General features: G+C 42.9%; 3 protein-coding genes across 5 annotated transcripts; 1 reads left to right on the plus strand and 2 right to left on the minus strand.

The window, feature by feature from the left end:
• Positions 1 to 1,635: 1,635 nt before the first annotated feature.
• On the minus strand, positions 1,636 to 2,850 carry LOC140855815 (protein DOG1-like 3). The gene has a single exon (XM_073252753.1). The coding sequence runs from the start codon at positions 2,499 to 2,501 to the stop codon at positions 1,728 to 1,730; it is 774 nt and encodes a 257-aa protein (XP_073108854.1). The 5' UTR covers positions 2,502 to 2,850; the 3' UTR covers positions 1,636 to 1,727.
• Positions 2,851 to 5,476: 2,626 nt separating this feature from the next.
• LOC105044143 (CBL-interacting protein kinase 5) lies at positions 5,477 to 7,406 on the plus strand. The gene has a single exon (XM_010921944.3). The coding sequence runs from the start codon at positions 5,646 to 5,648 to the stop codon at positions 7,080 to 7,082; it is 1,437 nt and encodes a 478-aa protein (XP_010920246.1). The 5' UTR covers positions 5,477 to 5,645; the 3' UTR covers positions 7,083 to 7,406.
• Positions 7,407 to 10,750: 3,344 nt separating this feature from the next.
• On the minus strand, positions 10,751 to 14,761 carry LOC105044156 (CBL-interacting serine/threonine-protein kinase 12). Of its 3 annotated transcripts, none has more exons than XR_012139136.1 (3): positions 13,271 to 14,761; positions 12,706 to 12,818; positions 10,791 to 11,297 (listed from the first exon to the last, which is right to left on the minus strand). XR_012139136.1 is itself a non-coding variant. In XM_010921966.4 (3 exons), exons 1-2 carry the CDS (start codon positions 14,680 to 14,682, stop codon positions 12,797 to 12,799), a joined length of 1,434 nt encoding a protein of 477 aa, XP_010920268.2. In that variant the 5' UTR covers positions 14,683 to 14,761; the 3' UTR covers positions 10,793 to 11,297; positions 12,759 to 12,796. The 3 variants fall into 3 exon arrangements, 2 of the variants coding, with proteins under 2 accessions (XP_073108852.1, XP_010920268.2); XM_010921966.4 differs by having other exon boundaries at positions 10,793 to 11,297; positions 12,759 to 12,818; XM_073252751.1 differs by having other exon boundaries at positions 10,751 to 12,818.
• Positions 14,762 to 15,211: the final 450 nt, after the last annotated feature.

Raw genomic sequence — 15,211 nt, forward strand, 5'->3', positions numbered from 1 at the left:
GGTCTTGAGATCTTAGAAGCACCATGTACCACCCAAAAAAAAAATCTTATTACACCGGCGAATGATAGTAAAATGTGTATAACATTTAGTGTTAGAAGATATAAACTAAGTAAATATTTAGGTAGCATAAGGATAAAGCAAAATGAGGAGAAACCCCTCCTGGCACGCTTGCAATCCATAGACATGATACTTACCACTATTGCTAACCAACGAAGAAAAATCCCTTCTAAAAATGTTAGTGAAACTGACGGACTTAGAACAAATGGTTGGTTAGATTTATGATATCACGTAGATTTTAGACCGTCTGATAAAATATTATTATATTTTTCGGTACCTATCTGTTTGGTTAAAAAGAAAGATGTATGGAAATATGGTATATAGAATAATTCTAACTATCTAATAATTTCTGTAGTGTCGGATGGCGATGTCAAAATGAATCCAACATTCACGTGCGACGTGGCCATGGTACTCGGTGGAGCCCAGGCGGCCCACCATGGGTATCGGTGGTATTGGCAGACCATCGTGTCCGCCGCTCTCTCCACCACGCCCACGCCAAAGTCCTCCTTGCTGCCGCCTGGCGGAGCTCACCGCTCTCCGGTTTAAGCGGCAGGCGGTAGCCATGCATGGGAGTTAAAAAGTACACACCAAGCACGAAGCTACCCAACGATCAGTCGCCACGTGCCCCTCGAGCCCTTTGTTGCATCCACCCCAAGCAGTAGTCCATCCGGTCCAGCCTATGGCCAATCCACACGTGGGAATACACGCGCTCCTGCCTCCGTCGTCGTCAAACCTAGCTGCATGCATGCGTTTGTTGCTCGTCGCCAAACACCACGCTATCGCATTCCAGCCACTTTGTAAGTCTTTTGTGGTCACCTCGGAATGGTTTTTTCTTTCTTTTTTTTTTTTTTTTTTTTGGTAATCTCCCTCAGATTGGTTGATTAGCGATTGTATCTTTCGTGCGGAAGAAAGATTTCAGCTTCCCTCGTGCAAATCCACCATTCGATCGCGCAATTACTTGCTCCGAAATGTGTAGCGGATGAATGGAAAAGTTCGGATTGCTTTGAAAGCTGTGCGGTGAGCGATTCAACGGTCGATGTCGTGAAGCAAGATCAATCATTCATGCAGGTGAAACATACAAACCGGAACCAGAAACACTAAACATCCACAACAAATTCGCAGTTATCGTACCAAATCTCTCTCTCTCTCACTCTCTGGATATACATACTATATCTAGCATGACATCTTGTACTGTCGTATATATATTTTCTAAAATATTAATAATAGTTTTAAGTGATTAAAACTACTATATTTTATAAAATCTTAAGAATAAATTTATATAAATTTGAGAAAACTAGTCCAATATAATTTTCTCTTTTAAGTTTCTATCTCTAACCATTTATATAATTTTCTCCCTTCTTTGGATACGGTTTTTGAGAGAGAGAAATTTTAAAATACAGTCTGATTTTTTTTTAATCAGGTATCATATCATACGATTAGTATTTTTAAGTTATCATGCATATCAATAGCAAAAAATAACTATTTTTAAGGTAGTTTTCTGAAAAACGTCTTATCTCACTTTTTCTGGAACATATTCTGAATTTTTTTTCATACCACAACAAGTACATAGTATATATAAACATATATAAACCCCACCCACACTACATATAAACATAAACCCCAACCCTCGGACGTACGGTGTATGGTAGTAATACTATAGGAGGCTCAATTCAGCCACGTTGGCGGTGGTGGAGGTCCCTTCGCTGGCCCCACTGGCGAACGGAGAGTTGGAGCTGCTTCGCCGCCACCAGCAGCTCCACCGCCTGCAGTGGGGTCAGTATCTCCGTCACCAGGGTCCTCAGCGTCGCCACCCTCAGCTGGTCCGCCTCCTCCACCATCCCCGCCAGCTTCTCTTCGTGCTCCTTCATCGTCGCCTCAACCACCTCGCGTCCTCCACTCCCTTCGGCCACCTCCGCTCTCCTCCTTGCTCGGTCCACCGCGATGGGCAGCAGCGGCTTGTCCGCCACGTCCTCCTGCAACGTGGCCATCTTGGCGGACAGCCTGTCCTCTTCCTTCAACGTCCGGCAGTGGAGGTCGTTGACCGTGGCCAGCTGGGCTGCGGAGAGACCCACCAGCCCTCTCTGGAAGGCGGCGGCCAAGCCGCCGGGGGCGAGGATGTCGTCGAGGTGGGCCTCGAGCTCGTAGCCGGAGAGGGCGTAGAGGAGGCGGATGGAGAGGGTGGGGCGGCAGCCGCCGAGCCAGAGGAAGGAGTTCTCGAAGGCGGTGCACCACGGCGGGCAGAAGAAGGTGGGCCCGTCCTCCCTCGCCAGCGCCCGCCGCTTCTCGGAGTACTCCTTGTAGTGCCTCATGCTCTTCTCCACCAACTCCCTCAGCCGCGAGTCGCTCTCCCTTCTCTCGCTTTGCATGGACTCGAGCAGCTCGTTCAGGTCCGACTCCTGCTCTCGGACCCACTCGTCGAAGCAAGAACGAAACCGACCGTCCATCCCTAGACTTCTCTAGCTGTGTCTGCGATGGATATACTACGGAGTCCCAATTTGGAATTGATGGGAGGGGAAGATGGAGAGAATGTATAGGGAGAGGAGGTGGGGGCCGGGTTGGTGGTTGGCATGGGGAGTGAAGAAAAGCGAGTGAGGGATAGGACGGAAAATGACGTTAAAGAGGCCGGATCGGAACTGGATGATAGGGGAGAAGGACAACCGGGGGTTCGGCTTTCGAGCTCTTTACCTTTTCTCTCTTCTCTATCTTGTCAGTTTGTACTCTGCGTTCTTTTCTCCTCCCCCCTTTTTGATTCCATCCGGACAAAAAATTATTGATTAGGACCGTTCATTATGTACTGTGAGTCATCTAATAAAATATCAATGCGTCATCTAGAAATAATCCCTTACTATCCAAATTTCATTGAAAATTTTAAATAAAAATTCATCATTAGCCATGATTATTAGCTAACTGATATTTTTTACTATTTTGATTAAAAAATTTAGTTTTTATCAATGATGTGTTAATTTTTTTATTGAACGATTCCATGTGCACATGAAAGAACGGTTTTAATCGATATTTCTTCATCTAGACATATGGAACCCTTTTTCTTTTTTCTTTCTTTTTGAGGGGGGAGTGGAGGGTGTAAATACTGTATTTAGACTTTACTGGCCAGAGGTGCATCCAAGGCAGGAGGATTAGCGCGTACCATGTTTCCATCGGACCACAAACAATAATTACCGGCCGTCATTACGATTTAAAACATTTACCAGTTGGGAAGGTTAATATTGGTGCTTAAATTGATAAAAAAGTTTTTTTAATAATACAGAGACCGTGGTGCCAATTTCGATGTACTAACTCATCGAAAAATCAGGACAATAATATGCCATCACCTCAACTTTCCGGCCATCTTAACATAAGACAAAGAAAAAAATAATAATAATAAATTGAGCACCCCGCTCCCTCGATCCTTCAACAGAACGAAATCCTAGCCGACGAGTAAATATTTGTTGCAACAATGACATTATGTCAAATTTCTATCAAGCTAATCAAAAATTTAAAATTGATAGGATAACATAAAATATCATCATAAAAATCGATAAAATATATAACAATTGATGAAATATTAATATTTTTATTAAATTATGATAAATTTGATATGATATTTGCAACAAAATTTTTTTGTTTAGCCAACCACTTCGTCCCTTTTTTTGAGCGAACCAAGCGAAAGAAGTATAAATAGAAGAAGCAGCAGCAGAAAAGACCAATCGGAGCCCATCCAAAATGCTAACTTTGTCTCCGACCTAGCCAGACGCCGTTGGTAAGAAGCTTCGATCACTTAACCTTAAATACTCCAAGCCCTCCTCTCTCTCTCTCTCTCTCCTGATCCCAAAATCCGTACCAGAACAGAGCCACGGCCTAGCTTGCAGCGACAGAGGAGAACAGGGTGAAGGTTTACAGGAAGGATTTGTTAATTTCTTTTGTTTCTTTTAGTTTTAACTTACGCTACGTACGGTGGCCGGAAGGTTCATGCGGCGGCACATTATTGGCCCGGTGTGCCGCTGATCTGGCACACCGGATGGGGAACATAATTTCTCCAGTTTTGGCATGTTGTTGAGAGTTATAGGACGCGATTCAAGGGAAGCAGGACTCAGATAACTTGGGCATGCAATTTGAGGGTTTGGGGGGCTTGGATCAGCGTAACGGAAAGAAGCTATCATGGGCCCAAGTAGGGGGAGCCAATCTGGACGCTTGTGGGATAGGTGTCATCGTGCATGGTGGTACTACTGCCAGCTGGACGACTTTGACTGAGAAACTCGTTTGGAGGTGTGGAATAGAAGAAATGGTTTTGGTGTACTCTGGTTGGAGTTTCTCTGATTATGGCGGGTAGCGAAGCCAGCTTTTGCATGCATGAGACGTGCAGTTTGATCTTATATCCGACCTTTAACAAAACTTCGAGTCGCATCCAAGCGCTAACCAAATTAATTAATAGATCCAAAATAGCTCTCCTTTATCTCACGTTTTCCTTTTCTTTTTGGGAGATGATTCGGAAAGAAATAACTGATATATCTGGTGAGTAAATTAAGGAACCCATCTCGGGTGCCAGTACATCTCCAAATCAGGTTTTGATGGAGTGCAGCTCGCTTACAGCCACTATTAAAGCTCTGATGGGATACTTGAAAATTTTGTTACAGATGCCTGTTAATTTCTCTTTCTTACTTGTGCTTGAACAATATAAGAAAGCGTTTCTTGATCTGGAGGACATTGATTAGTGCGTAATATCAGAATGATCCTTTACATGTCCAAGGTGACAACAAAAGGAAGTGAATCGGCGTGCCTTTCCCATTGGAGATACCCTGTGATAATTTTCAGAGTATGAAATTTAGGTCTCCTCAAGATTTGATAAGAAATCAGTATATATGCATACCATATCTCAGCCTGAAAATTGGTGGAATATCTAACATGCGGTTTTGCAGCACTGCATATTAATTCATAAAATTAATAATTATTTATGGACCATGGTGATGCCCTTCATCACGAACGGCCGAAAAAGGTTGCTGGTTAACGTTGGCCGACATCTGGACACTGAGCAGCAAAGCAGACGACCGCATAAAGGTTGTCAAAACAGAGCCACAAAGTTAGCCCAGGATGGTGCAAAGAAGATGATGTTCAGATGCCGGCAGCCATTATGGCTTTGCAGCCCAAACTGGATCTCATGACACAGAAGGCTCGGTCTCCTGGAGGTACCACCAATCAAGTGCAGAAAATAAAATTTGCATCATCTAATACAAATATAAATAGATGAAAGAAACCATGCATGAAAGAAACCAATATAAATAGATGACATATATGCATGACCTGGCATCTCCCTCCCTTAATTCCTCCCCATTCACCAAAATTAGCACCCCTCCCCTCATTCATAACGACCACCAGCTGAACCTTATTCCCAGCTCTCACCATCTTTAGCCCGTTGCATCATCCCTCCATCTAGTTGGCAACTAGCCTGTCCAATTCTCTCCCCTTCCCCACCACCCTTCCTTTCCTTCCGTGGAGCGATCCCCCAACTCAAAACCAGGGCCCCATATATATTCCGAGCCTCCACCCTAATTAGCTGCGAAGAAGAAGGTCTTCTCATTCTAATATATTCGCAGATGATGGAGAGGGGCACCGTTCTCATGCGCCGCTACGAGATCGGCCGCCTCCTCGGCCAGGGTACCTTCGCCAAGGTCTACAAAGCCCGCAACATCCTCACCGGCGAGACCGTCGCCGTCAAGATCATCGACAAAGAGAAGGTCCTCCGCACCGGCATGATCGACCAGATCAAGCGCGAGATCGCCGTCATGCGCCTCGTCCGCCACCCCAACATCGTCCACCTCCACGAAGTCATGGCCACCAAATCCAAGATCTTCTTCGCCATGGAGTTGGTCCGCGGCGGCGAGCTCTTCGCCAAGGTGGCCAAAGGTCGCCTCGGCGAAGACATGGCGAGGAAATATTTCCACCAACTCGTCGGCGCCGTCGACTTCTGCCACAGCCGAGGAGTCTACCACCGGGACCTCAAGCCGGAGAACCTCCTCCTCGACGATAACGGCAATCTCAAGGTCTCCGACTTCGGTCTAAGTGCGATCCGTGGGTCCCGGCGGCACGACGGGCTGCTCCACACGACATGCGGCACGCCGGCCTACGTCGCGCCGGAGGTCATCCACCGAAAAGGCTACGACGGCGCCAAGGCCGACATCTGGTCCTGTGGGGTGATCTTATTTGTTCTCATGGCCGGGTACCTTCCCTTCAACGATCCAAATCTCATAATAATGTATGGAAAGATCAGTAGAGGGGAGTTCAGGTGCCCTACCTGGTTCCCCTCCGATGTCCGCAAGTTGTTGTCCCGGCTGCTCGATCCGAACCCGAACACCAGGATCGCCATGTCCAAGCTCATGGAGAACTCTTGGTTCCGGAAGGGATTCAAGCCGGTGCGGCCAATGCTGCAATTAAGAGGATCACCATATCCAACCTCAGACGTCGACGTGCATGGCTGCATGCATGGCTCCGCCTTCACGTCAGACGACGAAGAAAAGGATGAAGCGGAGGAGAAGAAGAAGTTGGTAATGTCGCCACTAAGACCATGCAGTTTAAATGCATTTGATATCATATCGCGATCGCAGGGGTTCGATTTATCAGGATTGTTCGAGGAGAAGGTGGTGAAAGCGGAGGCGAGGTTCATGTCACAGAAGCCGGCAGCGGTGATCATGTCGAAGCTAGAGGAGATAGCCCAGATGGAGAGATTTAAGATGATCAAGAAGAAAGATGGGGTGGTGAAACTGGAAGGGAGCAAGAAGGGGAGGAAGGGCCAGCTGGAGATCGAGGCCGAGATCTTCGAGCTGTCGCCGGCGTTGTTCTGGGTGGAGATGAGGAAGCTGTCCGGCGATACATTGGAATACCAGAAATTTTATCACCAGGAAATGAGGCCTTCGTTGAAGGATATTGTCTGGACTTGGCAGGTAGGGGATCAGTCGCCGCTGCCACAGACACCGGCTTTGTCACCACTCCGGCCACTTCCGGTGCCCGCAGGTCATCCAGCATGCATTTTTTGATCATCTTTGTCTTTGTGCAAGTAATCTTGGAGCGGTGTTTTATGCTTTGGATGGGTTGGAAGCTCTCTGTTGACTGCGGATTGTTTGATTTCTTTCCCTTATTGCATGTGGTTTGGATTTGGCTGGTATGTCGTGCTTAACTCAGCAAGAGTAATTTGTTTGGAATTCTGATCGATGTTATTGAGAGTGATTACAAAGGTTCAGAGCCTTGGAGAAATGCCTCGGCGTTGCTTGTTTGGAAGAATTAATGTAGTCAAGGGGTTCGTTTCCTCTCTCTCCTACTTTAATTTTAAAATAAACAAATATATCCATTTATTTAAAAAAACCTGGGTGGTGAAGAATAAAGAATTCATGGTTATACTTCATGTTTCCTGTTGTTCAAGTCTTTTAATTTTTGAATTCTTGGTTATTCAAAATGCTAGTATCGTGTGTGTCCATGATGCCATAACTCGAAAAAGGACCACGATAGTGAGATAAGACGAACCGAACACTACGAATCTCGCATATCAAAAATACTAAAATAATTGAGTATAAACCGGACGACCTTGCATACCATTCAATTTTTCCACCGGCTGAAATTTTAATTTGTCATACAACTATGATTTTTCAATTTTGAGAACATTTGTATGACCTAGAAAAATATGGACGTGCGCATGCATGGATACGTGGATGTGCGCACGTGGGTGCCCGTGCCTGCGCATACCAGTTCGAGTATTATCTTAAAAAAATTAAGATAGTTAAGTTTTTTTTTTTTTTTCACTGGCAAATACTCCTTGCAATCAGGCTAGATATAGCAAAAAAATAATAGATCCATCGATCTAATTCATGTCCATCTACAATAAATAAGTTTAGATAAAGACTAAATAAGTTTGGATTACAAACAGATCGATATTTTGATTTGTGTATTAAATAGATAAGTTTGAATTTCAGAGCTTTAATCTGTTTAATCTATTTAATCTATTGATTGAATGGTGGTGTGCTTAGCTTTTAAGGTGCTACATTCTCAAATTTTTTCTAGTTATCTTTGTCTTGATTAGATTCAGAGAAATTTTCAAAAAAAAAAATTCAGCCAATTGTTCTTATGCTTTTTGTGGCTATTGCGTGGATATGCTGGAAAGAATGAAATTTTACAATTTTTCAGAATAAACATTCATCTGTAGTGGCTGTAGCATCAGAAAGACTTCACATTTTCAATGACTTGTTTACATTATGTGACCAAGATATTCTTTCAAATTTCACAAAAATTTGGAAGAAGGTTAAAAATATCCCTAGAGATCTTCACGAAGGCTAATATATTTTTTTTTCACTTTTTATTTTGATATTCTATATACCGACTATATATTATAACTTTTTTAAATTTCCTTTCTTCTCTTTTGTAATTTTTTCTAATCTTCAATTTAAGTTGGGTGACTATTTCGACTCTCTTTTCATTCAAAAAAAAAAAGTTAATAATTAGGTTGGTTCAAATTAATCTATTTAACCATTTACCTACATTTCTCTCCTGGTGCTTTGCCATTCCTATCATTGATCAAGTGGCTGGCGTCTTACCATTCCTTCCAAAATCTTGGCTCTTAAGTATTATTGATTGGGGAATGAATCCTCTGCAGTATTTAAAAAATACTGTAGGGTACTGTGCATGCTTCAGAGACGTCCATCAAAAGATAGATAGCCGTACACGCATTAAAATATTAAAAAAAAATAGATAAATTAAAAGATATTTGAACAGTTTAGATAAATATCACATAATCATCTTTTTTTTGATAGATGTCTCAATATATGCACAGCATCCTGTGGTACTTTTTGAATACCACAAAGGATCTCATTCTGATCGAGAGACGGACAGCAATTTCCCCATCTCCCTTGCTTGCATTTCTCTTACCCTCTTCTTTGAGAAAGACAAGGTTAAGGCTTGAAAAAAAGTGGAGGCAAGGAATATATTCATGAAGAAATGCAAAATAACATATGTGGATCGCACCCCTATCCCTAAAGACCCAACACCACAAGCGCGTTGGCTCCACCTCATGTGGCTTCGGCATCCTCAAGCTCGCCTCCCACCTCTCCTTCTCTATCATCTTCATGATATGTAACCTTTTTTCTTTCTCGAAGAGAATCAAAGATTACGGTTCTTTTTTTTAAAGTTCTTCCTACCTTCTTTCTTTCCAGCCACCGATCCATCTATGTGTGTATATTTATCAAGTTTCCTCATGATCGAGAAATAATAATATATCATTTTCCCCATGAATTCTTGGTTCTTTTTTCCCCTTGAACTCATTTTCTAGAAAATCTTTTAACTTTGCATTTCCATACCATCAGAAATTGATAAATTTTCTTTCATGTTTTCGTTGACCTTTCTGAATAGGATGAGAAACTATTGGTGAATTACAAACATATTTTAAATTATACAGGGGCAAATGCACCTAATCAACCACTACTCTTACTGAGCATCACTAGTAATCGACCAATCGGAGCTAACTCCTCCTTTCTTCTCCTTCTTCTTCGTTTCCTTCTTCTTCTTCTTTTTAAATTTGTCCGTGTTGACCCATGCCCTCCTAGTTGGAGCGGCGATTCGTGAATCCAAGATCTAAGCTTAGATTTATTGTCATACACTTTTGGTGATGCTCATTGTAAATCCACCAAACTTTCCATGCGTCAATGTGCTTCAACAATCTATATAAACATTTGCATGTGTTTGGATCCATTAAATTTCAATAATCAATTTAATATGTGTGACAAATAGGTTAAATAGTTAACCACTTTAAATAGTGGGTAAACATGTTATATATGCATCCAATAGGTAGAGAGGTTTGTCGTTGCAGTTGACGCAATAAGACCTGTTTATCAAACAGGTTAAGTTGATCAAGTCAAATCATCTCTATTTAATAAACTGGTAAGGTTCCAATTTTAAATCCTGATATATTTGATAAATAAGTCAAGTTCAGATTTGAGACTTCATGATCCAATCTGCATCTAATCCAACTCATATATGACTTGACCTGATTGCCAACCTAAATCTGGCTTTTGATCAGTTGTCAACCATCCTGCTCCATCATTTGCTCTCTTGTAATAATCCTCTAACTTTGTAACATACTAATTCTAAAATAATATACTGCTCCAATGACCTGCATGGGTAGAGTTGGATTCGGCTTATTCTAAAATAATATGTTCAGAATATTTGTACGGAACATCAAATTAGGAATTAGAATATTTGCAACTCTATATTTTCTAATTTCTAGACATCTGAAATGGTTCGGCCACAACCACTGATATTTCTCATAGATTTCCTAACGATTTAGCTCAAATGAATTTGAATCTATTTATATCTGTTACAGAAACTTATGTCACTTTTTACAAATCCAAAATGGTTCTTTATCACAAAAGCTGTAAAAGATCATTTATCTGAAACCAACTTCAAGTAATAGGCAATATACCCCTCAAAATGGCACTGTCATCATACAAAAAAGAACATTACAAATTAACTTGAACTCAATAGATAATTCCTCATGAATTACATACTTCATTCAATCATTCATCAATCTTAGAAGAATCAAATTAACTGAAGATTTCCTTGTGCTATGTCAATTTCCATTTTTATCTGCATTTTTTTCACTATTAAGTGATGACTTCGTGCATAAGTCCAATCATTTCCAACCTTCAGTTTACCTCCTTCTAGCACATTTTTTAACACAATTTACACTTTCAAATGTGTTGAATTTGGTTCGTCTATAAAATTATATAAAGGGAATACTCTGAAGAAATACTCTGCCTTCTTGTTTATCAGATAAATGATGGCAGAAGAGGAATTACAATTACAGATCCTAAAATTAAATAAGGAAAAATTCCATGTGTAACTATAGAGATGCAGCCGGGCAGAAACATCAGAAGAGATTTCACATAGCAGTAGAAAATGCACAAGAAACAAATATTGTAGGGTCCACTGATATCAATTAATCCAGGATAGAAGCACCTTAAGGAACCAAATCCTATTTGATAGATGTGTTCTCACAGCTTCAAATAATTTTCAGAAAAAGCAAGCTGCATATATATAGCTCCAACTCATAAGAAGCCGCCTCCAGCGGTCACTTCTGTGGCAGTACTTAATATATTAATCATCACCATCTTTCCCATACACCAAAGTGTATCCATGCCTGATATGAAACGAACTATTTATCCACAGATCCACTTAACCTTGTGTGGAAGAACCCAAGCATACGGAAACTGTTGACAACAAACAATATCAGCAGGTGCAGGTTCAGTATTTCTTAATAAAGTCGAATATAATTTCTTTGCCAATACCAAAATGAGAAAATATTATTTGTATGATCCAACCAATAATGTATCTTGGCAAAGAAAGCTGAGAATTCATTAATCCTTTACACCTCTAACACCTTGGCTGGTTCTTCTGTTTCAGTACATACCTTGGCTAATCTTAAGTGTGCAACTAAAGCAGTCTATTAATCATCTGCTTGAGCACTCAAGAGAGTATCTTGCAAATTTTCAGTTTAAGATTCATCTCTTTTCAATAAATAAACTAACATGTTTCCATATACTTCTATTGCTGCATCTTTGTTCAGACACAAAACATAGCCAGTAATGTTTCTCTTAAAACCAAAACCAAGAACTGGGGTCAAATACTACTGATAGCAGTGCCTATTTTCCTTCCAAACTCGAACAACAAAATCACGAAACAATCTCATCCATATCTATCCATTTGGCTTCTCCCGAGCTTGATGCAAAATGTGTTAAAATATCATATTCTTTGTCAGAAATAACTTGAAACAAACACCAGCCAATTTCTGTGTTCTTCTCGCTCTGGCAGAAAAAATGTCTATAAATAAGGTGATGTAATTAGTCCTGTTATATGATCATAGTCAGCAGGGTGGAAGGATGTTTCCAGAAGTAAGAAATCATGAAGCAAGAGCCTCTCTCCTTTCTTAAATCATTACGATTTACTTTAAAAGGCAGAGTTGATTATTATAAATATCTAAGATTCTCCTTCGGAGGGCAAAAAATAAGTTAAAATTTTTAACTCATTTTAGATGGGGATCTTTCCTTCTATAGGGTGTCGCTTAATCTCCATCTAAAATTATTGGCAAATTTTAGAAAGTGTAGACAAATTCTGAAAAACTTAAATATAACCCAATATTATTTGCATCACCAACCATGGAGTCCCTGAAAGCTAACAGATCCAAGACACACTTATATCAGACCACTAGGTCCCTCAACTAGAAACTGATCTTTAACATCACTAAATTTAATTCCTGAGTGCTAATCCTAAGTTCAACTTCAAAACTGACACTCATGCTCTAAATTAGAAGCACATGGACCAACTATCTATTAATATAAAAAGAAGATTTTTGTACTATTTCACTGATTTGGTATTAAAAAATTACAAAATAACCGACGCATTGTTTAGAGGTTCCAAAACAGTTCCAAAGCAAGAGGCAGAGAATGCAAAACCAACAAAGTTTAATACTCAGAGGGTAGGATCTGAAAGCTCAAGTCAATCATTCTGATCTTCTTTCTCAATTCAAGTTATTAAGATAAGTTGGAATGATTATCACCCATAATGCTAAAAAGTCCAAAAAGATTTCATGTTCATGTTAAGGAAGTTGCCAGAGTTTACCTTAAACCAGACACCTTTGTTCTGAAGATATTTTTCACGAAGAATAACCATACCTTTGTAAAATAAGAAACTCGTCACATAATGAGAAGGCTCAATGTGCATCAACTTGTGCTCTGCAAATCCAAGAAGAAAACGACCCGACATTAACTACTTAAATGTGAGGCTGAAGTCACCGAAAGCATATCCGACATCAGAGATCAAGTCAGTTATTTAATTTAACATTACAAAATTGTATTTATTTAATTCTTGAAGCCAAACTGCCACTCGATTCTAGATGCTTCACACTGAACAATAAAAATCCATTATTCTATAAAATTTCTTTCCAAAACAAGTGCTGGAAGTATTTGTTGCAAACACATGAAAAGCAAGCTTCTTCCCTAATTCCTAGTAGGATCAGGCGCCAGCAAAAAATAAGAAAATGATATAGAAACTGCAAGGAGAATTTATGGAATCATGACTGAAAGAATCATAGGTCATATGGATCGGGAGAGAGGGATATGGGAAAATGTTACTCTTGTTATCTTTCTACTCGGGGTCATAAGCAATATTGGCCATGGAATGCGACCTGTACATGAGATTCTGCAACCCTGGCTTCAGCTCCTTGTTACAAAACTCCTCGTACTCATCTCTATCCCCTGCCTTTTTCTTCACCTCGACCATCACAAGCGACGGGGTGAGTTCAAAAATCTCTGCAGCTATCGTCAACGGCCCCTTCTCTCCCTCCCTCGTCCCTTCCAAGCTGACCCGGTAATCCTTCTTCCTCACCGTGAAGCTCACCACGTTCGCAATCTCCTCCAATTTAGATATAATCTTCGACACGGGCTCCCCCGAGATAAACCTGGCCTCCTCCCATCTGTCCTCAAACAGCCCGGATAGATTGAAAACCCTCGAGAACGAAATTATATCGAACGCATTCAAGCTGGCCGGCCGCGGGAGCCCTGCCTTCTGGCGCTCTTCAGAAAGGGTCGCAGGGCAGGATGCAACGGAGGAGTCGGACTCCGACCCGGACTCGGAGGCCTCGGCTTCCTCCAGATTCTCCTGCTGGTCCTGCAGCGGGGCGCTGCCATCGCCGCCATCCCAATCTTCCAGGCTATGCAATTGGTCATCCTCGATATAGAATCGGACGCGGCGGAAACCCTTCTTGAACCACCGGTTCTCCATGATCTGGGGGATGGTGAATCTCGTCTGGGGATTTGTGTCGAGCAGGTGAGTGAGGAGGCGGGTGAGTTCTAGCGAGAACCACCGCGGGCACCGAAACTCTCCTTTGTAGATTTTCCTGTACATGGCCATGATGTTCTGGTCATGGAAGGGGAGATATCCGGCCATGAGGAGGAAGAGGATGACGCCGCACGACCAGATGTCGGCCTTGGCACCGTCGTAGCCCTTGCGGACGAGGATCTCGGGAGCGACGTAGGCCGGGGTGCCGCAGAAGGTGTGGAAGAGGCCGTCTTGGTGGATCTGGTTGGAGAGGGCGGAGAGGCCGAAGTCGGAGACCTTGAGGTCGCCGTTTTCGTCGACGAGGAGGTTCTCGGGCTTGAGATCGCGGTGGAAGACGCCGCGGGCGTGGCAGAAGCTGACGGCGGATATGAGCTGCTGGAAGTAGCGGCGGCCGATGTCCTCCTTGAGGCGGCCCTTGCCGACCTTGGAGAAAAGCTCGCCGCCGCTAACGTACTCCATCACGAGGTAGATCTTGGTCTTCGTGGCCATGACCTCGAAGAGCTGGACGATGTATGGATGGCGGACGCGGCGGAGGCTGGCGATCTCGCGCTTGATGTGGGCGACGAGGCCGCCCTTGAGAATCTTTTCCTTGTCGATGGCCTTGATGGCCACGCAATCGCCGGTTTTGACGTTGCGGGCGTAGTACACCTTGGCGAACGTGCCATGGCCAAGGCGCTTACCCACCTCGTACCGGCCGAGGAGGATGGCCCCCGGGGCGATCTCCTTCTTGCCGTTCCTTGGTGCCTCCGTGTCCGCCATGGATGGAGGAGCTCGCGAGCTCCAAGCCTTCCACCCTTCTCGCTCTCGCTCTCCCTGTTCCCCGATGGGACCTGTTCTAGGGCTCCAGGGATTCTTATATATCGTTCGTGATTGTGACCCGTCTCTTATTTCTGAATAAAGCTGGGGAAAGATTTTGTTTTTGAGGAAAGTTTTCCGGTCCAAGAAATTTCTCATAATGGAACACCAGCGGCGGAATCCACCCAATGACCCACCAAACGCATCAATAGCATCGTGCCACATCGGATACAGATGTCCGATGAGAAGTTGCTGGGCCTCTCAATTACACTCGACGGAGCCGACGGCCAACTGACAACCAACCAGTGCGGACCCGACTTTTTGGTATCCACGTGTCGAGCGCCCGAAGGATGATCCGTGGGTCGGGATCGCTGACCGTTGGATATTAATATCTGTATGTCCTGCAGCTGGAGAATTGTGAATCATACGCGGTCGGTATCATCGACAGCATTCGGTCAGTGTTGCACTCCCCTGACCAACCGGAGTCCCGTGG

The sequence above is a fragment of the Elaeis guineensis genome, chromosome 2, assembly GCF_000442705.2.
Source record: "Elaeis guineensis isolate ETL-2024a chromosome 2, EG11, whole genome shotgun sequence".
Taxonomy (NCBI): Eukaryota; Viridiplantae; Streptophyta; class Magnoliopsida; order Arecales; family Arecaceae; genus Elaeis; species Elaeis guineensis.